The sequence below is a fragment of the Haemaphysalis longicornis genome, unplaced genomic scaffold (assembly GCF_048455015.1).
Source record: "Haemaphysalis longicornis isolate Haplotype H1 unplaced genomic scaffold, Haemaphysalis longicornis Haplotype H1 scaffold_1, whole genome shotgun sequence".
Taxonomy (NCBI): Eukaryota; Metazoa; Arthropoda; class Arachnida; order Ixodida; family Ixodidae; genus Haemaphysalis; species Haemaphysalis longicornis.
In genome coordinates this window covers 168,840,621-168,864,395 of record NW_027526203.1, presented here as the reverse complement: position 1 = coordinate 168,864,395, position 23,775 = coordinate 168,840,621, and the positions used below count along the sequence as shown (strand labels likewise).

General features: G+C 45.0%; 1 protein-coding gene across 1 annotated transcript in view; it reads left to right on the top strand.

Annotated features, from left to right (window-relative positions):
* Positions 1-23,775, top strand: part of Cip4 (formin-binding protein 1-like Cip4) — a 130,775-nt gene that overhangs the window by 74,807 nt on the left and 32,193 nt on the right. The window contains 5 exon segments of the mRNA XM_077671674.1: positions 8,220-8,335; positions 10,455-10,505; positions 14,297-14,444; positions 18,515-18,577; positions 20,714-20,818. Coding sequence (XP_077527800.1) covers positions 8,220-8,335; positions 10,455-10,505; positions 14,297-14,444; positions 18,515-18,577; positions 20,714-20,818 — 483 coding nt within the window.

Below are 23,775 nucleotides of genomic sequence, written 5' to 3'. Positions count from 1 at the left end.
ATTTCTCTGTGCAGTTGGGAGAAAATGCGCGGGATTTGGCACGCGCCTGGGACCAATTTTCGTTCCCCGGCGGGAAAGCTGGCGTAAGGCCGACGCATACCGTGCAGTGTTCGGAATGTTCGGTCGGCTGCTAGCTTAATTGATATTGGCCTCCGAGTTGCAACTTCCGGCAGCAGCTGCATATTCGCACACTTGGCTCTCTCCTATACCTTTCGTTCGTGTGCTGGCATTCTGTTGCGCGCATTCTTGTTAAGAAACGGAGTCTTGTAAATTTCTCGGTTGACCGATCTGCTACTGCTTACCGGCGGCGTACCGCCCAGTGGGATCTGTACGACTCTGTAGACACGTTGCTGACAGGCTCGTTTCATTTTCTGATCACGCGTGCAGCGCTTTTAAGCGAGAAGTTATGTTGGCCGAATGCCTGCTTTGTTATGCAAGGTACGCAGTTGTACGTGCATGCGTGCGCTACATTATTTTTGCCGCGGGAACATACCGCCGCAGCAATTTGACTCGTTTCGGGGTGCGCGCACGCGTACTTCCGGTTTGCGTTCGCACCTGCCTGAACCCGTTAAAAGCGTTCCGCCGCGCTCCGGTCGCCGGTTGTCCAGTTTTCAGGGCGCTGGGAAGAAGGAAATATTTGCTTGTGGGCGTGTCCCGTGCGGTTTACTTTGTTGCGCTTTTGCTTCTGCCTACGCCCCGCCGGGCCTGTTTCGATTAGCAAACATAGAAGGGGGGGGGGGATAATTTGTTAACTTTGTTATTCTGCGAACACGCACGCGTCGTTAGATGCAGTCTGATTCCACGTGCAGGTCCTCGCTTCGGAAAACAACCCTATTACAGGGCATTTCTTTCTACCCTGCGTGCGACCCAGTAACTTCGCTTGCCTTATCTTAATTGCGCGTACTGTTTTCTCTACAGCAAAGCTGTATACACCTCTACCTCCAACGGTTTCATCTCCTTGGGCAAGAACTCCAAGGCCTAAGACGCCGAGTGCGTGCGTCAGGCTAATCAGGCATACAGCGTAGAGCTCAGAATTCATTTAAGGAAACCACAAAACAAGCATCGAAACCGCATTATGGATAAGGCGCCTGTGAACAATGGGACCCCCCACCATGTGTTCCTGGTAAAGATTATGTTTGCAGGTTATCTTTGAAGGCTAGGCAGGAGTAGTGTCACTAAATAGAGCAGTTCTTGCCCAAGACGCCGAGCGCATGCGTCACTCTAGGCAGGACCCTGCATTTGCCGCCAGAGAAGCCCAGCGCAGTGTCAGTAGATAAGGTATTAAGTACCGCCACTGAGACACGCAAGTCAGCAACGGCGTCCGTTTTGGTGTTCATCAGTGTTGCGAGATTGCCGCATCTACGGCCTCGCCGCTATCTTCGACCGGGTCGTTTGTTAACAACACTACCGAAGATGCAGCAAACGGCATCTTGCGGCGACCGCCCGGTAGTTTAAAAAACCAAGAAAATGCCGAGCGCTCGTGTGTGCATGGCTCGCGGCGACCACCCAGCGTCCCTGGCGCAGGTTTGTCAAGCCAAGCATACCCACTTAGGGAGATTGGCAAAAAAAAAAAAAAACTCCACCATTCGCCGTAATTGTGGCAACACTTGCTCGGAATGAGAAAGACATGTCATAGTGTACGCCCGTTCCAAGGTGATGTCCAGTGATTATCACTTCCAAAGAAATGAAGGAAGCGCACACTTATAGCAACAATGATGGAGTGTAGGTCGTTGCAGCGGCGAAGAGGAAGCAAATTGGCTGCAATCATGAACTTAAACTGGCGTGATGGTGGTGCAGGTTGCGTACATCTTCGCTACCTTCAAGTCTTGCGCGTTAGTGTGAGCTTCCTTCTTTCTTCTTCTTCTTTGTCGTCATTTCTCTGGTACAATGAGACTTCACAACAGTTTTGGTTTTAACATGGCAGACAGGAAGTATATAAACGTTGGGAAGTAGTAGAAACCACCCAAGCAGCAGAAATTGCCAAGCCCAAGCATGGCAAAACATCAGTGGCCAATGTGTCCGAGCTTGGCAATACCTCGGCCGCCAATATTGGCTGGTGTTTGGGAAAGGTGACAAGCCAACAATTGGCCAAGCCCTGGAAGGCCAATATTGGACAACGCTTGGCAAAGTACCTTGCCATGATAATGCCAATGGCTGGACCCCACGCTATTTTCATGCACATTTTTGGCTTTGTGGCCAGTCCTTATGACCAATGCTTATTTTACGAGTTGCCTCGCGGCCCGATTTCTGCTTTATACATGCCAGTATACAGGAAATTATTAAACGAGTGCGCATTATTTATTTAATGCGCACTCGTTAAATAATTTCCTGTACAATGGCATGTATAAAACAGAAATGGGACCGCGAGGCACAATACGCAAACTGCATCAACTTTGCGAAGCAATTATACATACGTGACTTGCCAAAAACAATTGAGCAACACAACACACCGGGTCTCTCTGTGTAGCTTTTTTATTATGCACATCAAATATAGGAGAAATCTGACTTAACAGTGGCAAGAATACGAACACAAACATGAAAGCAAACACAAATAACAGTCGAGAAAAAATTTTAAAAAGCGCTGCTCATGAAGCGCGAACCGATTATCATTCGTTTAACTGCTTGAGATGCCTACAATACAGAAGCATTCAGATAAATGAAAACAGGACCCTCATTCCCGGTAATTCGCCGACCTGCCAAGACCACAATATGTTTTTGAACAGTACTATTGTAGAATAGCCCAGCTTGGAAAGCTTGTCACTGCTGCATCCGCCACTTGTCCACGGGAAACACCTGTGCGTCGTAGCGCCTGTAATAAGTAAAAAAAAATAGTTCACTATAATGCTAAATTCACGCTGATTACTGAATACAGCACCTATACAAGCCTTACAACATGTCCGTGTGAAAATATTCAGCCTTAAGTTCTAGCTTGTTAACACTCGCTATGAAACATAAAACGTACTGCACTATTCATTTTTCAATACTGCGTTTTACGGTAGCAGTTACTTTGCTCGTTCTTGAGAAAACAGTCCGGAATTTCGCCGAAAATGGGCTTCACTCTTATTGCAGTAGCGCAAAGTAATATAAAAAGTCCAATAGACAAAGTGACACGCCAGCGGTTCCGTGAAATTTTGTTGTGCCTTCGCTCACTTCTGCCCCGTCAGACGCGGAAGACGCGAACGGAACCCACGGAGAATCCCAGAGGTAGTGTAATTACTTTGTCGCTCGACAATACCTTTACATTGCTCAAGAAAATAATCAAACGAAAGCTTCATTTATAGCTAGAGTTTAACTAAGCCAGCTTAATACATCCGCAACTCTTATACGGCACACGAGTCTTGCTTCAACGCATGCTGAACGTCGTGAAACTGCAGTGGGAGCACGGCTGCTTGTTCGGAAAACACAAAGACGGAAAAAGGATAGCTAGAACTGGCGTCACACAATTGGAAGCACATGTAAGGGACCACTTTTTTCTTCGCAAAAACCAACAACATAACACTAAGCAGCACTCGCGAGCGCCAGTTATAAACGACAGCTGAAGGTTTGGCGGGAACTAGCGCGAGCACTCCCGCACCGCGAAAATAAAAATGAAATGGTGACTTACGTTTTCAGCGGCGGCCGTAGCAGGCAAACGATGTTATTCCACCAGTCAGGTATACTTCACACAGCCACCGACACCAAAACGCACCTCACAGACACGTACAGGAGTGCTACCGCAGTTTCAATGCCACAAAAGAGACGGAGCCTCGGCTTCACCGGCTCCGCCGCACCGCCGCGGGTTCAAAGAACGCGCAAAGGCACAACGCTGAAGTAGTTCGACGGTCACCGTTGTGTTAGGTAACACAAATGACCAATTCCTACTGAACGTTTAACACTCTCTCTCACGCTGTTTTGAATAAGCTGCACTTTAGTTTAAGTACGCTTTGTTTCGTGGCACCGTGCTGTGGCTCTTTAGGTAACTACTTTTTGCTGCGTTGCGGCCTGTTCACGGCGCTCTAACCGTCGTTATCCGTTGGGGGACCGCCGCGGGCAACGACCGCAGTGCTGCCCTCGAGTGGTGCTGCTTGCGCGCCGGGTGCGCATGTACACACGCAAAATAACGCACACGAGTGCTCTACAGTGAGACTTCATGCAACAATATGCAACAACAGGCAAGGCTGTCGGCATTTACACCTGCCAATACTTTTTATTTAAATGTGTTACTTGACACAACCTTGAAAATGATTTGGAACTACTTTTTTTGTTGTGCGCTGCGCGTGAAAACAAATTCAAAAACACGCAAACTTCAGTAATATTTTGAGTGAACTTGAGTGGTCATTCAACTAACAAGAAAATGCCAAGACGTGCGTAAAGGCACTCATAAATACCTGCGTCACATATAGGCTACTACTCTTCATAAAATTTTATGATCAAAAATTATGTCTGAATGAGCGCGCTGTCCAGTGTGATTTTTTGCGCACCGGCCAATGCGTGTCCTCAAGGCCGGTCGTATAGCGCTCGTTGTCCACGAATGGCTTTTGCGTACAGGCCGGCGTCTGGCCAAGCTATCGGCTGTCCAGTGTGATTTTTTGCGCACCGGCCAATGCTTGTCCTCAAGGCCGGTCGTATAGGCTCCGGACAGCGAAGTTTGCCGCGCGAGCGCAGCGCCAGCCGCGACAGACACGCGCAACTCTGGGGCGGTCCCGCCGCGCCGACCGCCCACAGCGCCAGTGAACGCAACCTTGAAAAAAACGCTTGTTATAACGTTATTTGCGCGTATATGTACTACATAGTGCAACAAAGTCGTGAAAAATGTTATATAGTCGCGGGAAACCTCCAAATAAAACGGGGCACTGATAAAATGCTGTCGCCTCGCTGCCGAGCCGCAGGCTAGCACAACTGGGAAGCATGTGTTCAAGGCCTTTGCATTCTCCCGCGGATTCTTCTTCTCTGTTTCTTTTTTTCGCAGATACCGAGCATGGTTACTGAATCTTGAAAGGCCCACAATAAGCGAGCGGATTACATGCTGCCGTGGAGTACGATCAGCTTGTTAGTAGGCTGGTTAGCAGGCGGTCAATACACATAAGTGCGCTCTAAATTTGGTAACAAAGAGGGCCCCCAAGCACAGTTATAGCATTGTAGTTTTATCACCCAGCGGTTCTACTCTGCTTCATCTAATATTCCACGTACTTATACCGCCGAATTAAATACATATAACCACACATGGGGCGCGGACACTTATAGGCGTTAATGTTCCCAGATGTATCGCGAGCTTTTGGATAGCATAAAATCACCACCTCTTCGTGCAAAAGAAACGATGAAATTGTTGTCTAAGCTACTGAAAAGCTAAGAAAAATAGAGCTAAGGCGTGCCAAAATAAAAGTTGGAACAGTATGTACACAGGAAAAAGAAATTCACGTACGGGGAGGAGGAGGAGGAGGAGAAGGATGACAAGCTTTATTTATTCCATCCGTTGTTATTGCGGTCACTCTGGACCAGTGAGGGGTGTACTCAGGGAACGAATTTTTTCTCCCGTGACTTTTGTTGTAAAGGTGTTGACGGAAAAAAAGCGCTACTATTCCTTCCTAACGGAGATCTCCTGCTGAACCCGTCGGCGTGGAGAGAAAAAAAAACCCGGATATGAATATTCAGTAATTTATTCCGATACGCCTATTAGATGTTCTGCTTACAACAAAACTTAGCAGGGCCTTCCCATCCCTGCCCAAAGGAATTCCTTGTGATAGCCTTCTCGTGAAGAGTTTCTTTTTTGTGGGCGTGTTTACATGCATGCAACTAGCGTACTGGGCTACAACTGGAAGCCCAAAGTTTCTCGGCGAAGCGGGCACTTATTAACGTCCGCAGTATCGCTATACTCAAACAAACGTGAATTTCATACTTTTACGTGTATGGAGCATCACATTCGGATCGAAGACCTATATGTAACTCCCATAGTTCTGCAGCCGCATCCAAGTGCACTCACATGGATGGAATACCCCGCGCGGAAACATCGCGCAGCGTCTGATATATTTGCAGACAAGGCCTCCTCTTTTGTGAATTAAACAATATAAATATCGTGTATACTTTCGAAGCGAAACATGCTGATCTTGAGAAAGGTTTGCCCCGCAGGCAGGCTGTACAAGCGTTTCTCTTCTGGGCATCACTCCTATGCGGCCTTTATGTGCCTTCCTATACGCGAGTTCAACCGAATAAATCCTTCTCCATTCACATGCAGTATGTGGCAGGATTAGCTTACAATCTCTTACTTCGTTTTAAACCCAAAAGGGGCGACTAGTATGCTAAATCCGCGCTGCAAAAAGAAGAGCGCCCCCGAGCTAGCAGCGTACCGGCTTGCGGGGACCGACTCAGCGTTGCGCATATCTGCCGAAGGGGGCGCTGGGTGTCGCGGGCTCCGTGTCGCCCTCTGGGCGCTGTCCGGAGCCTATAGCGCTCGTTGTCCACGAATGGCTTTTGCGTACAGGCCGACGTCTGGCCAAGCTATCGGAAGCCAAAGGGAAGCCAAGGGGCGTCCAATGATTGGCTATCGGCCAATGCTGCTTGGGCAAGGCCGTAGCCAGAAATTTTTTCGGGGTGGGGGGGTATGGATTTTTGGAAAGGGTAGTTTTGCTGAAAGCAACAGTAAGTATTGCTACGTGCTGCCTGGGAAAGATTTTGGGGGCGAGGGGGGGGGGGGGGGGGTTGAACCCCACAAACCCCCCCTCTGGGTACGGCCGGGGTACAAACACTAGTACACGACACCTTCAAATCGCACGCCTTTTCGGAGTGGTGCACGCACCATTCGAGGCTTTGCACAGTTTGTCTCATGGTGGAGTCTGTCTACGAGTGTGCAAACATGGCTTTGAAACAAGTCTGCAAGTGCTCATTGGCGAACAGAATGGGATAATTTTCCTCATGTCTATTCAGCACCTCAATAGAGATCGGCATTACAGTCGTTTGCGGCAGCACGCAACCGCTGGAGACAAACTGAACTTGACGCACGCTGCGTATACTTCCGCCTTTGGCTGGCACGCTGTCTCGGTGGATAATATCAGAGTGCTTTGGCAGGATGTGATGTCTGGAAATAATGCGACGTAACCCTGCTCTCGGTTCCGCTGCAAGAGCGACGGTAGCGACTAAAACGGGTAGCGACCAGGAGGGTCAGTTTTGCATGTTATTCCGCAGTATCCGCGTGCCTGAAAAAGGTTGTTTTGATGTAACGTTAACCTGACCTAACCGGATTTCTTTTTTTTTTTTTTCCAAATTTTTTATTCAGTGGGTACATGATGCTGCGGAATGACTTGCGAAAGAGGCTCCCACAGGCACTCGCTAGATAAAAAAATGGCATGAATAAAAGGTTATATCAACATGATACTTAGCGTTATACTCATATAATACCACTTATGTTGCTCGCGGAAAATTGTCTTCCCAGCAATGCACTTGTGCATAATAGTGAAGCTTACCTTAGAGGGGCTTGGGTTGTAGCGCACCCTAGGGATACATTAGATCTTATGGAAACACCTAATTTTTGGCCTCCATTAGACTGCTTCATATCAGACTGCTCATATTGCCCAGGAACATTCCTCACAGCAATGCATTTGTACAGGGTAGTGAAGCCGACTTTAAAGGGGTTCTGTGTGGCTTGCACATTTATTGACACTTCCAATTCGGGGGTTTCTGACATTCTTCTTCTTCTTTTTTTTTTTTTTTACAACGGGAATTGGGCATATGTACTACCCTTAATCATGGTTAAGAGAAACAAAGAAGCACACAGCTTTTAGTACTATCTGAGTACCCTTACAAAATCCTAATGGCCTTGCACTGAACCGATGTGCATGCGCATCTGGTTTGCAGTGGCAAAACATCTTTGCATTGCCATGCTAGTGATTGCAAACAATGTCGAAACACTTCTAAGCCAAGATGCCAAACCACTCTGATAGTACAAAGAGCCGTGTACACCCACGTTTATGCTACCTTAGACTACGATACTACCTCCTGTGCTGGCGCCAAGTCACGATGGTGTTTCTCCCTGCCAAGAAGGCATAAGCATTTCCGAAGAGAGAATCGCTGGTTCAAAGGATATGTTTATAATGTCTGAGGTGGTGCGGCAGGGAATTGATAATAGGTAACTTCATAGAGTGTTTTTTACCTTAGCTGCTAAGCGTGTTAGACTCTTGGAACTGTTCGGGCTTACTTTTTGTGCTTGTTGCTCTGTGAAGAGTGACCATTGGCTTTTCTCTTTTCAGGATCAGTATGACAAGATATCCCAGCACACTCATCAAGGCCTGCAGTTTCTAGAGAATTTTAGTCAATTCATAAAGGACCGCTCGACGATCGAGACAGACTACGCTGCACGACTCAGGTGAGCGACACTTCTTCCTTCTGATACCTGGGTTGCACAAAATTAGGCTGTAAAATTTTAAGCCATCTCAAAACAAAATCAGCATAATTAATTAGCCTGCACCGCAAACTTGATGTTAAACTTTAAGGCTCAACCTCAGATCCCTCCCCTTTCTCCATGTACCCGTGCTCGCAGTTGTGTTGGCAGGACTGCCTGTTATATCAGTGTTTGGGCTCGGCATAGAAGGCTTTCCGAGGCTCATTTTATGCCAAGTGTCACTTCATTTGGGCTGCTGAGCTTAAAGTGTTCTCCGCTGTTGGAAAACACTCTGTCCCCAGTGAAGAGTGGGGTCCTGCTCCTTCCGCGACTACTACTCACTATCCCACTCCCCGTTTTGCCCCCCTCATCTCATCCCCCACACCAAAAGACACCATTCCTTGCTTGCTTCGGAAAACCCATGTCATGCTTCCAGTTTGCTGTAGCCATACTGCTCTGGAGGAAGCAAAGGCCAGCCTAACAATGAAGAGTAGTGCTAATGATACCAGGAATAACACAAAAAATCACGAACTATTCCACTCTCTGAGGTGACAGAATTTTGAACAGAGGTACAAATTCATTTATTGTTTCGATCAGGGGTCATCGGGATGCACATAATCTTGTCTTTCTGGTTTTATGTACAGTCTTTGTCGAAATTTTCTAGGCCAAGCCGAAAGGGCGCAGGCCGCAAGAAATTCAATGTACAAGCTTACGTACTGAGCGAGGCTGAAACGTACTATGCTGGAAAGCTAGAGAAAACACCTTTCTTTTTTACTGTCCTAAAATATTTTGCCGACATTTAATGGCAAAGCTGATTCTTTGAATTCTTTGTGGCCGAGAAGGTTTAGGATTGGCCTAGAAAATTTTGACAAAGGGTGTACATTCATGTGGATGACTACTGCCACCCCGAGGAGCCAGACAAGACTAGACGTGCATGATGTTTCGATGTGCCCACGAGGCGGCAGGAAGTACACACATGTGATGCAATCGCCACCACAAGAGAGCGCAAGGGAAGGCAATTAGGAGCGCAACCGCTTGGAACTATGAAAAAGAGCGCAGCAGTGTGAGCTGTGAGTGCGAGCGCAGGCATGGCCGGCAAATTTTTGAGAAACCGTTCGAGTTATAGCAAGTGCGGACCAAAGTAAAAGCAAGCAGGCTTGCAATGCAAACAAGCATACAAGCAAGTGCTCACACATAAATTCCTTGTGGTATGAAATGCCTTGCGCTTCAAAGTCATGGGGAGCCATGGGAGTTTTTGCTTGCGCACATAAAAAAAATCTACAAAGCCCTAGCTGCGAAAAACCACTTTGCGGTAAAAAGACATTTATTATTGAGATCTGTCTGTCTGTCTGTGCAAGCATGTATGTATTTGTGTTTGTATGCGTATATACATTGAAGCGAGCTTTATAGGACTGGCAAGTAGCAGTCGAAGCCGCAACGAAGATTGGGTTTTCGAGCCCTGCCAGACACTTGCTCGTGGAACTTGCTCCAAGTGCTGCTCCTTCCTTGTCATCTTCAGGCTTTAACACAATGCATGCACATATCCATGCAAAGAAATTTGTGCTCGAGCTAGCGGCCATCCTAATCACTTTAGTCTCGTTCATAATTCCCATAACAATATAGGTATATATTGTAGTGGAGACATTTTGAAGTTGTTGCACAGATCCACATCTTTCATCACGTGATGGCTGCTGCTCTGTCGTGCATTAGTTAGGCCACTTGTCTTACTTTTGCACTTAGCAGGTGCAGAAAACTGTGAGTATCTGGTAGGGCAGCAAAGGTGTTTAGAACAGCCACCGCATGTAGAATGCATGAACATGTAGGACTTATGGCCACTAATTGTATGAAAGATGTTAAATTTCTGTGTACTCGGATACTTCCTTGTGTACTTACCTGGAAATATCAGAAAGAGTTTATTTCCGGCTTTGCTGCCCCAGTCTCAATTCAGGGGCATCTAATAATCGGGCCGCAAAGTGAGGGAATTATATTTTTCAGTGGGGTGGCACTGACAGTAACAATCGCACCATTTTGTTGAGCAGCTGCTAGCCCCAGTTTGTGGCTAATGCCCGACTTTTGCCTACTCTTTGCCTTTTTCTACTTTTAGGAAGCTTGCCAAAAGCTACCAACCCAAGAAGAAAGATGATGAGGACAATGGGTGAGTCCTTTTTGCATTTTGTCTTGCAACTAAGTGCACTTGTCTTGTCTGGTCTGGGACCGTCAGGTACAGGTGCTTTGTGCTTGCACCTACAATTTATACCTATTTTGTTGTGTTGCAGTTTTTATAAAGGCAAGTATCTAATTTTTGTTTGGTTTTTTTTTTTTTTCCCAGTAATTAGCACATTTCTGCCCCTTTGTTAAGTTATAGGAGAGCAGACAACAAACAAAGTCCCTTAGTTTTAGGGATAAACATAGGGACGTCTATGCTCATTGATTCCTAAGCTGCTTTGAGAGGTAAAATACAACTCAGGGCAGCTCGCTTGTATTGTGTTCCTTATTCTGCTTGCATTCATCATTGACATTGTATTAGTTTCGAAAAGTTCAAGCTATGCAAGGCATGACATCGTCACAAGGGGAAAGTGCTAGTAGCTGAACTGTGATTGTTAGGTTTCTGAAGAATAATCTAAAACCAACATCTTGAGTGTTGCCTTACCGATATTCTCTATTTGTTTGGAGACAGCTTTTTTTGGGAGGGAGGGGAGGGGGGGAGTGCATATTTTGTATGTTTATGAATGTATATGTAAAGGGAGTTGAACTTGCTTACGGAAGGCAACAATATTCAAAGCAGCCATGATGCATGTAATCAAGGATTTCTTAGCAAATCTGCTTCCATCTGGCTGTGGCTGTGTTGGACGCTTGTTCATGTTTTACTACCAATGCTAGCTGCACCTGACCTTCTGTAGCGTGGTGCGGAACATGAGCAAGCTGACCTGAAGCTTAGGCTGTGTGAACGTCTTTTTTAAAATTTTTCAACCCTATCAGACTCTATAAGTAGATCTTGTTGAAATACGCATTTTTTGTTAATGAACAGAAAAAGTACTTGCTAATGCAGTATAATACATTCTAGCACATGGATAACTGAAAATGGGATTGAACTTGGGTATTGTAAACATTCAGAAAGGGGCAAGTTTTTTAACCACAGTCAACTGAAGTTTCCAAGCCTTCATGAGCATTAAAACAACCATTGATAGACAGCAGTTGCCAGGTGCATGTAAAAACGAAGTCACATCAGCGTGTCAAGCATGGGACAGTATTGTTGGGCACTTTGTGAAACACCTTGGAGCCAGCATTTGTGCACTTTTCAACTGAATGCTCTACAGTGACCCATGGGGTGGAACGATTGAGGACAAAGTTGTTTTAGACAGTAAAAGATTTGTGCACTGCAACTTATGCGCTTTGCATGCAAAACATATGAGAATATCTTGTCAGACTTCTTTTTCATCATCTTCATCATCAAGATTGCATGGTCGCAGTATTCTTTGGATGAATTAATGTCTGCTGTGCACTGTGTTCGAACTTTATCCTTGACCTCGGTGGTTAATTTGGGGCCAGGCTGTGGCAAGTATTTTATTCCTAAGCAGAGAGGCTGTGTGTTCCAGTGGTGGGCATCACATTTGCAACAGAAACCAATACAAGAGTCAGCCAGTAGGCACAACTGAGGGCTTCTGACCAAACACTAGAAATAAAAGTATCGAACAGGTGTACAACTGGTCAATTACAGAAAAGTTTCGGAGTTTTTGTTGCATGGTATTTTAGGAAGCCTTTGTGTGCATGCTCGTGCATCGCTCCCAGCTCTGGTTTAGTCTGGCCCGCATACTAGTTTTGCACTGGGTAAAACTAGTGTGAAAAAACCACCAGTGTTGGGAAGGTGCATGATGCATGAATGAGCCTTTCTGGAGAGGATTTTTCACCCCTCGTGCTCATCTGCATTCATTTTGAGTGTGGCCAATTTTGCTGTGCCAGCCACTGTATTAAGCAGGCAGTGCAGTGTGTTGGCATTGCTTCTATTTTTCCGCCCAGTGCCTTAGGCATTGCAGTATCACCTGTGTTCTATGACATTTCCACTGTCCCTGCCAATATACCTTGTGACTGGAGTATACAGTAGTGACATAGCGGAAACTAGAGGTATATACGAGCGGAATTTAAAAAGCTATCCCACTCTATTTTGTGATATATATTCCTCCGTGCGGTAAGGAACATTAGAAGTCATCATTCTTCAGTTGATTCCTTGATTTTTGTTGAACTGATTCCAGCGCATCAGTATCAATATATATTTGCCCCCAGAAAATGTTTTTCATCTGTCCTGCACAAATGTATGCACCGCTTCTCGAATGTGCTGGCCTGTGCCAAATTGGCGAGCTGTCTTGAGGTCATGCATTTACGTTGAGCCCTTCCTAGTTGGCGACTTGGCGTTATGTTCAAGGAGCGGGGTACAATGGAAAAGTCAGGTGATATTTCTCCTCTGCCTACTGGCACAGCAGCTGGGCTTTGTTTGTAAGTGGTGTACCTTACCTCACATCATCACCTTCAAACATGTTGCCGTCAGGTAGTGAAGAAATAAACTATAATGGCAGCCAGCATGCCCCAGGCGTTTGCCCTGATAGTACCTGCATGTTTTCTACCACTTCTGCAATCAATTTTAGTAATGGAGGGCCGATAATTTTTTATTTGTACACAAGGCAGACAAGAGGTACGTACTTCTTTACTTTGGAATGGCAGTGCAGCACTTCTGTTTGACTGCTGCAACTTTCTGTGAGTAAGGTAAGGCTGGAAGGCTGTGTACTGATACTTCTGCCACAGTCATAACAGTTAAGAAGCCTCTGTGCACATTCATAGAGATATGTTTTTTTCATACTTACTCATTGTGGAGTAGTTGAGCAATGTCATTAAATTCCAGCCTGTTGCACCCGAGCCCTTGGTCAGAGGTGCTTGCCACTCCTGTCACCCGTCGCCACATTAAATGGGAGACAAGTGCAGTCCCGAAAAAACTTAGGCAGGTTCCAGCTTGTATGTGTGGTTATATATTGCCATGAATATAGGACGATGTGCAAGTTCTCGGAAAAATTTTTTTTCTTCTTTTTTAGAGATTAACAGCTTCGTCCTGTTGGCCCTTGGCCTTTTGATTGGTACTGGCGTAAAGTTACTGCCCTGGTCTTGAAATTCACTCTGAAGCTTGATAAAAAAAAGTACCATTAATGCAATAAAGTGTCTCAGTGGCCTAAGTAGCGAAATCATAATTTTTGGCATCAAAAGTGTCACATGCAGACATTGTGAATGGTTCGCGGAGGCGCAGTTTCAAGTTGTGCTCATTTTAAGGGGGACTCGCCTGTTGACATTCCTGTGGGTTTTTTACTTCATGACCCACGGGCTTAAAAACATTGTGCACGAATACGAGAAGTTTTGCAAATACATACGAATGTTCACAACAGATTAGTTTGCTTATTTAAGAAATACGTGACTCCTGTGCTGAAATAAATACACAAAATTCTTCCTCACTTGACAGCTAGTGCCATCTAGTGAAAACTAGATAAGCCGAAATGTGTTTCTTGTTTATTTTTTATTTCATTAATGAAGTGATATATTCACAAAAAGAAGCAAACTAGGCCATTATCAACATTTCTATGGCTTTGTAAACCTTTTCGTAGTGGTACACGCTGCTTTTTAAACCCGTGGGTTATGCACTAGTAATTTCCATAGGAATTTGATCAGGTGAGCCCCCTTAAGTTATGTATTCGATGTTTCTGAAGCACTGTTTGCACGCTTGGTAGGCGAACGAACCCTTCACAATGCAAAAACTACCATCAACTGAGGGATGCAAAAAAACGGGAGGAAAAAAACCAAAACCAAAACAAGGATGCGGGGGCTGCTGTTCATTGTCCGGCAAAGGAGCAACACTTGGAGGACCAGTGTTGACGAAGCTGTGTCCTGTGGCTGTCTCTCTGCTTTCAGCTACACGTCGTCAAAGGCATTCTGCTTGGTCTTGAACGAGGTCAATGACATTGCGGGTCAGCACGAACTCATAGCGGAGAACCTCTCCACAAACATAAACAGGGAAGTGGCCACACTCATCAAGGAGCTCAAGGATGAACGGAAGAGGGTAGGCTGACTGTCACTGTCTTCTTTTGGAACCGGAAGGTTTGTTAAGGCCGGACGCGTCAACGCATGAAAAAAGTCTTGATTGTCTGTGGTCTGCATCTTTGCCCCTCGGGAGGAGGTTGCACTCCTAACGCCATGGTGGGGTGGAATGGCACTGTCCTTCGTGAAGGGTGGGGGTTTGCATCTTGCGCTGCTGCTCACATTAGCCGCGAGCCTACCTAATCACACTCTTTCTCAGATTAGAGATGGCTGAGATGAAACGCCACTGCCCACTACACTGAAAAGTATCACTCCCTCAATAACAAAGCCCTGTGGGATGCTTCCAGTATTGTGTAATCGTACTGCTCATATGAATGACCTGCTTTTTTTAGAGACGATACTTTTTCTTGGGCTACTTAAACCCAGAAATTTTGCTCTGTATGTCTGTCTGTCTGTCTGTCTGTCCATTTGTCTGTAACTCAATTCAGCCACCCGGCCAAAGTAAAATGGTTACTCACAGCCAAATGTAAACGTCTAAGCCCGGTTTATATGTTCATACTTGTCAACTTTGTTGAACAAGAACAAGACATTACGCAAATTTAAGACAGGAAATCAGTACACAAGGGATATTTACAGCGTTCCTTTATTAAAAAATTCCTGAATGCTTGGTTTTTCGATTGCAAATGATATTCTACATCTACTGCAGAAAACCGGCATCTGCTGTTGCCCGCGCCACCTCCTGGCGGCATATGAGAAATCACGTGGCAACAGCAACGAAAGGTTTCACTAGCTAGGTTTCACGTTCTGCTTGGAACGCACGTGGAGCACGGCAACGCGGTTCTATAAACCTTGTAGTCGGCCGCCTCGATTCACGCGCGTCTCCACCATACTGCAGCGCTGGCATCGAGGAACCCGGCCTGTAGCAGTGGAACGCGGTAAATTCAAATCACCTTGAGCAAACCTTTAGTGTGTTTACCTTGGGATGAGCGCGACAGAACAGGAACAGCATGAGAGGTGAGCAGGAAAGCAAAGGGGAGCATTTTTTTGGCAAATGTCTACAAAGACTATCCTCTTTTGACAACATTTGCAACGAAAGGAGCAGATATGCGGCCAATTTTTTTTTAGGCTATTAAATACTCTTTTTCGTGGAAAAAATTTTGCAGCAGTGTGATAGCAGAAGCATGGTTGCGAGTACCCTATCATTTTATGCTCATTTGCAGCATCTTGGTAGTGCTTGACTAGCGACATAATTTAGCTATTGGCATAAAACGTTGTGTAGTTGACATTTGGGCATAACAGGCAGAAGTAATGAAAAGAGCTTGTCATGGTTGTTCCTTTAGTCCATATACGGGCCTTAGGGTCAAATGATCTTCAGTGTTTCGCACCTCAAAATTGCCTTCAAGGAACACTCAAAGGCGTGCAGGATTTGTGTAAAGAATCAGCAGTTTTTTTTTTGTGTGTGCTGCAATCAATGCTACCGTGTCCTCTTTTTTAAAATTTTGTCTGCAGCCTCATTGTGTAGGCTGTATAGGCTGTAATTGGCATTTTAGAGCTGTCCCCCAGCTCTCAATAGGTGACCTGAGTGGCTACTCAACCAAAATGACGAGGAATGATGTGCAAATAGGAATTTTTGGGTTTGAAGCGAATATGAAGGCAAAAATACTGAATAGAGTTCGACATAAATTGGCGCAAGTGAGGGATAACAAATGAGGAGGCGGGGGGGGGGGGGGGGGGAGGGAAGGGGGGGGGGGGGGGGGGGGGGGCAGCTTGGAGGGCTGCATTGTCAAAGCCTTCTTGTCAAGAAATATTTATTTCGGTGTATAAGAGCGCGATGCAACAGAAGGTTCTTCTTGTGTACCATATAGAAAAAACAAAGAAACGTTACGTGTTTTAGTGCATGGCAGTTTGGCACCTGCTACTGTAGTTTAACGGCGGCGTTGTCCTCATTACTGAGGGAACGACAGGAGAACTGAAGACAGAAATAAATCTGAGGAGGAGTGTGGCGAAAATGTGAGGGGAGGGCGGTATGCCGAAGCAATGCGATACGCTTCTCGGCGGTGACGCATGGCAAAAGTGTGAGGGGGAGGCGATGCACTGCGAAGTGACTCCATAGCAGCGCGTGCCGTAGGGCGCTCGCCGATGACGCGTTCCCTTTCTGAGACGCAGATTGCGATTGACTTCCTGAGGCGCAGTTCGCGCCGCCGATGCAGAGGCTTACCATCGTTGACGCTTGCGCGGGAGGTTCAAACACGGTTTACAACAATTAACATGCTCGGCGGTGCCGTGACTGAGAAAAGACTGCGGTTCGCGCTGCACACAAATTTCGCATTAGTGAGTATCGTAATCGTCAGCCATTTCTTTTAAAAAGGTCAACCTCAGATAACCGGGGTCTTAGAGACTAATTCGGTATGTAGCGGGACTTTCTAATCTGGAGAGCGTTGGCCCGGGTACCTTGTGCGCGATGCCATTATCACGATGCGAAGATAGAAGCAGGTCTGCGGAGTGGGCCTAATGCCAAGGATAAGAGGCGCCGCCCAAAAGCACCTTCCTCTTGCCGTTTGTCCGCACGTCACCGGAGCAGTGCGGGAAAGCTCGTCGTCGCGAGTAGACATTGCCGGTGCATGTTTTCGAACTCCGAAATTCTTCGAAAATTTGTCTTAAATTTTATAATTGTACTATTTGATTCGCAGCCGAATGGAATATTGCGTTATTTGACTCGGTATTCAGGAGTTTCTAATATTCGCACACCTCTAAAAAACGCCACACCTGAGCTTCATGGCGCATCGTTATGGAGGACAGCAGATAAGTGCGAGTCACCTGGGGCCCTTTTAAAGGTATACTGACAACAAATTTGTGTTTTAGGGTTTTTTGCTCTTTGACAATGAATCGTAGTTCTGGAAAGTTTGAAAACATGACAATGGTATCAGTTTCTCGTACGCTTATTTGTACTACAGTTTACAATGTCACAAATTGAGAATGTGAAATGAGATCGGCGGAGCCTATTTGAGTGGTTTTATGGGAAATACAATGAAGTTAGGCACATGTGAATAGAAAGTTAGTGTATCTGGCAGTGCTTGCTGAACACGTCTTTATTAAAACACGCAAATTTCAGCTAGCACACTCTACCGAACAGGCTGTCTCCTTACCACAGGGGTTAAGCTGCGTTTCAGTTACTGTTTTGGTAATGTTGTGTCCTGCCTTTTGTTTATGCGGGTGATTGTGAGAGCTGTAGTCCGTTTCTAACTCTAGCGTGTATGTGTGTGGGTGCAAACACATGCACAATAGTGGCGCGGCAAGCGGCAATCAGCCAGCGCAAGAGTTAGGTGATCGGCTCAATCGACTGCCTGACCAAGCTGGCCATTTGCTTTTTTGGTGGCCAGCATTTCTTGCTCGTTCTCCTAGATGTCAGCATTACGCAGGTCCTGTTAGCTCATTCAGCACTGACTCTGAGTTGATTCATTCCTCTCTCAGAATTATGGAGGATAGACATCACATTTTGTGATGGGCTCGTTTTCGGAAAAAAAAAGAAAAAAGACAGGAGGGGGAGGAGAAGAAAATGGACAAGGGAAATTCCAGATCAAATAATTTATTTCTAAACCAGCAACGCACTGTTTGTCATAGAAGGAAAGATGAAAGATCGATGAAAGGTGTGGTCTTTCAGTTTAAAAAAAACGTTAAACGGTTGTCAGTGTCCCGTTAAGGCAGTTTGTCACTGATATTCGTGCTTTGGATGTACAGAATGTATTTTGCCCATTAGATATATTTCGATATTCAATATTTGATCAGCAACTCTTTAAACTTGCAAAGCATGGAGCATAAGTTGTCTCACGTGAATTGCAGTGAGAAGTTAGATTCGTTTACGGGGGTTTGGTTTATGAATGATTTTTTATTACTTGAGTGAGCTGTTATACTTCTGAATTTACACTACCGCTGGAATCAAATGCTTTGGACTATTGTACAGACCTTGCCTGAAACTGTATGGTGGTGTCTGTTCAGTTTTGCGGCTATAATTGCATAAAATGTGGCTTTTGCTGTATTGTGTGAAATTTTGATTTGTATGTTGCTCATTTTTTTTCTCCCCCTTCTTTAAAGCTTTTATCGGAAGGTTCCAAGCTGCAAACAGCACTGCAGAATTCTGTCACATCACTTGACAAGGTAACATTCTAACATAGTATCAAATCTTTTAGCCGTTTTGAGACATTACTTCTACAATCTCTGCCTTGTAGTTAGATATTACTTTTAATCTGTACATCTTAGCAGCTTATCTGTAAGGGTCCTTACCTGTTGTGGCTTTTACTTACATTCTTTCACTCTTTCATTTTACTGACAGGGAAAAATGGCGCACTGAGTGGTAATGGTAAGGAAAAATAATAATGGCTCACTGAGTCCAGGTGAAATGCCAGAGGAATGTACTGCCAATCGGCACACAAACAAAATCTGATCTTTTTCCATGAGGGGTATGTCAGTGAGATTAACGTCTTTGTGTTCACCAATGCAGAACATTTTGTGGACCATGCTTGCAATTTGCGTTTTTTTATTATTATTTTGTTTTTTTTTACGTACAGTAGAGCAGATAGGAGCCTAGTACTTTTAAGCCCTGTTTCTCTGGTTTCTGCTGAAATTTATTGTAGAACATTTGGCTGTACATATTAGACAATTAGATGTTTGTGACCTACACTGAGCAACATGTTCATCACTTGTGGCAAGAGCAGTAGCAATCATTTGTGCCCAGATTCCATTTTTGTGATGAATTTCTTCGTTTAATTCTGTTAGTGCCTGGTGTAAAATACGGATCAAGCATTCCCCTCTGCCCACTCATCACCTGTAAAGTTGGCACATTTTAACTGAAATAGGGAGGGATGCTTTGCAAGTTAAGATTGTAATTCAAGACAGCATGAAGAAGAAATTGGCACTAGTGTAAATAAAAATGCGGAGTTTGCGCCATCTTAGCATTGATATGTGTGCACCTCGCTGCTGTTGCTGCTTTTGTGTAATCACCTTGCCCTATAGTAATCTAAAAATGCTGATAGACTTGCAGCTCCAGCAGCCAAGGAAAAACTGAATAGTACTAATTCATGTTGCAGCTCATAAGGTTGCATTTCTATTGGGTGGCATGGTTAGACAAGGACATAATCTTGTTACAACCTTTTCAATTGAAAGAAGAAAAAAAAAAACATTGCAGTTTTTTTTTTTTTTCCCCTTTCTGTGCAAGGTGCCAAATTTACTGTCCCTTAACTCCCACCACCCACCTGTGTAGTAATGACACAAGTTCTCTGCGTTCTGGCACCTACAACTCCTTCTATTGATACCATACTTGTTGCCTATGGCTATTTCAGTGCGAGTTGTTCTGGTAGCATCAGCGACTTTACCAGTCTCCTGATTCGAGCGTGCCATTGATCTAAATGCAGGCTCTCGGTCATGCACACTTTGATTTCAGTTTCCTTCATTGGTCAGTGATGTTTTGCTCTAGCTTTGCACTGTGGCCAGTTAACACATGTAGGTAGAAGCCATGCTTTAAGATGGTAATGAAAGTGAGACCGTCTTAGACCACATTTATGTGGGCAGGATATTTCGCACAGAAAACAAGCGCAGTAATAAACAGAGAATGAGGCGAAGACAGGAAAAGCGCTTGTCCTGTCCTTGCCTCGTCCTCTGTTTATTACTGCACTTGTTTTCTGCGTGGCTATGAACCAACACGCCCAAACCTTTTACCTTATGAAGGCTATTTCAAGCAGGACATTTCCTAATTTGCACATTACCGGTCCTTGTAGTGCAACGAAGTAGCAGATGTGGGTCAAAGTATGCTCTTCTTTGGTGCATCAATTTCATAATCGACAATATTTAGCATTGGACGGCCATTGTACAAAATGTACTGGTGCCATAAACAGCATGCCAGTGCTGTCTCCGTTTATAATACCATGAAAGAAATCGTTCTGCCTCTGTGCCCGGGGAAGAATTGCGTTCTGTAACAATAAACCACATTTCCAAACACCTTTGCCTGCAAAATTAACTGTTAAGGGTAAGAGTTCACCTACGTGATAGCTATGTATGAGAAAATGGAGTAGGTTGGAAACCTATCCCATGGCTTCAGAAGGGAAATAAGTCAAGATGCTTTTGGCGTGAAGTTGCCTCTGCTGGCAGTCAGCTGAACGGCGAGAGAAAGAAAGAAGAGCCGCCCCTCTTGGTGTTGGATAGCAGTCCGCTAGGAAAATCAGAACTGCTTCACAGACATAGCTGTATAACGCAGCTGCTTACTGTGGTGCCTCTTGCCCTTTCACTCTTCGTCTGCAGAGTAAAAAGTACTACGAGAAGATGTTCAGGGAAGCTGAGAAGGCCCAGGAGGCATTTACCAAGGCCGACGCGGACCTTCAGCTCTCTAGGGCAGACTTGGAGAAGGTGCGTGTCATATCGCCACGCCAGCCTCCGAGCTGGGTGTGCGGCACTGGAGGGGATGTTCTAGAGATGCATTCACTTTCTTTTTGTGCTTCATTGCTGCTTGTTAAGTGTTGTGGCTATTTTTAAGTGTAAACTGTTTGAGAAAGCTTATTTGCTGCAATATGTTCTCTCGGTTCCTAGTGTCTTCTGGTGTACTCAGATTGAGAGTTTTAGTAGTAGTGCCACCATTTCAGGCTAGATCTCTCAAGTGCACGATCACAGCTCCAGCGAAGCTGAAACGGGAGCTGTAGTGTAGAAAAGCTGTCATTGCTGCAGTCTTGGTCAGACCATCTCATCCAAAAGTTTGGATGGCCTTACTGGCACAATCAATGACAGTTAGCCAGTCATTCAATGTTTTTTTAGGTATTGTCAAATTTGTTTGTGGTGCCGTTTATTCTGAGAAACTGGGCAACAATGTGGTATGGAAAAAGAGTGCGCCTTCCTTCTTATTATTGTCTGGCCTCACTCTGCTGTTCACATGTATTCCACGCAGCCTGGACATTTGACGTTCGGTCATTAGTCGGGGCTTCGTGTTGCCTTGTTTCTTCTGTCCCATATTGTTGCACTGTTTCTCAAAATAAGTGGGATGTATTAACCTGTCCAACTTTCCACTCTTCTCTTGGGCTGTCTGCATGTTTCAGTTTAGTAATGTGTTGTGTTAGTCTAAAAGTTCAGAAACTTCTTTATTATCTTGATGGTCACTTAGCTTGTCTATAACAATTTCAGGTTACCCTTTTAGAGAAACATCTAGGCATCCGCAGTCAAGTGCAACAATCTAACCAAAGACAAAAGAAGTAGGGTTGCCTTTTGTCTACACTTTTCTAAAGCCACAGCTTCAAGCATTTCTTAATTGGGTTTACATGGCTAAAAAGTTCCTTGTGCAACGCTCTGCTACATTTAATGTAATTCTGTAAGGTTAGTTTTCCCCAACTTTTGGCTTTTCGGATTTTTTTTAACAGAATACCAGTGTCCTTTTTTGTCCCTAGTTTTAATTGAAAAATTCTAGGTGGAAAGCTTACTTGCATTAGTAGATATCATCACCTCTTTTTTTTTCAATGGTTTATTTCTTTAGTCATTGCCTTTATAGTACACTGGAGTTTCCACCTTTTCTTTTTTTTTTTTCATCTACTCATTTCAAACAAGTTTATGACCTGTTTTGAACAGGGTGCTGCTAGTGCACCTAAGTCAGGTGATGTTTTCACCTGGTTTAATCATTAGAGGTCCCTAGAATCACGAGGTTTACGAAGGGCGGAATGAATAGGCTATAGGTGGTGCAGGGTGACCATGAAGAACCTCAAACAAACTATGCACAATGCAACAGCACAGAGTTCTGCAGCATTAGCTGCTGCGTAGTTCAGTCGAGTGCTACCTTTTGTTTGTGTGGGCTCTTCTGAGACTCCATGGGTGAAGTGTAAAGCACTGCACATAACACTCAGAGAAACTGGCTGTTAGGCTTTGAGTCAAGCATGAAGTTGACAGTGACATAAGCCTCATTGTGGTGTTGCAGTATGAAGATACCCCATCACTGAATACCATGACTGACAGAGTTGACAAACTTTCAGACAAAGTGCGCCCCTGTATGTTGCTTTTTGTACTAGTCATAAAATGAATCAAACTTTTGCTATGCATTATGTACGAGTTGAATTTCTTGGAGGAGTGAATTAACACATCGGATAATTCAGACAAAAACTTATGGCCCATCTCCAGGAGTTTGACAAGTGTGAGGCAACTGTACATTGTCTTCTGTTCTCTTTCATTGTTGTGTTTTGCTCCTGGCATTTTATTTTGTGATTCTTTTGCTGCTATGGCCTTAAAGGGGCCATGCAGACAAAAGTTTGGTTCATTTGACGAAAGATTGCCTCTTTAGAATCATACTGACACCTCCTTTAATGTAAATTTCGCTCAAATAAGCTATATAATTAGGAAAAAAAAAAAGGGAATGGCCATGTGAATCACCAGCTAATTTTCTGCATTAGGACCTATGGCGTACTATACACAGCTATGTGATTGGCTGAGGCCGGCAAAAGCAAACGCAAGCTAGGCAGGGCTTATAAGCTTGCAGAACAAGCAATTTAATTTAAGTGTAATGCATATCCATTTTATAGCAGTAACAATGGTGGGGTAAACAATAGAAGTTATGAAAGTACACATAAACATAGAAGTACCAGGGGGTACTTCTATTGGTACTGCACGCACAATGCTTGTTTTTTATAGCTACACAGCAGTACGGTGCTTTAGGGTTGTCTCGCGCGACACTGGCCGATGGGCATAAGCGGCATTGTCTTACGTGACCCTGTTTGTTGAGCAAACCCCCATGTTTCACAAAAGGATTACTACCTGATTGATTGATTGTGGGATTTAACGCGCCGACGCAACGCAGGCGATGAGGTGCGCCGTAGTGGAGGGCTCCGGATTAATTTTGACCACCTGGGGATCTTTATCGTGCACCGAAATCTCGTACACACGGGCGTTTTTGCTTTTCGCCTCCATCAGAAAAGCGGCCGCCGCGGCCGGGAATCGAACCCGCGACCTCGTGCTCAGCAGCGCAACGCCTTAGGCACTGAGCCACCGCGGCGGGTAAGGATTACTACCTACCATAACAAAAATAAGCCAGGTGCAAATACGGTTGAAAAGAAAGCAAAAACAGACAGCGGTGTGGTGCAGTATGGTGGCACCATCTAGGGGGCTGACGGTAAACAAGGCTCCGCAGTCCGCTGCAGACTAAACAGCACACTTGAAGTTCGCATGAAGACCCTTCCTTGTTACGTCATGGCAGACGTCGTGAAACACGACTTGGCGGGAGAATCAAAATTTTAACTTAAGCTTATGAATTTCTCAGTAAAAAAAAGCATGATTTGCTGCCGGGGAAGCTCTGTGGGCACTATAAAACACCAAATCTTTCAAATAAAACAAACTTG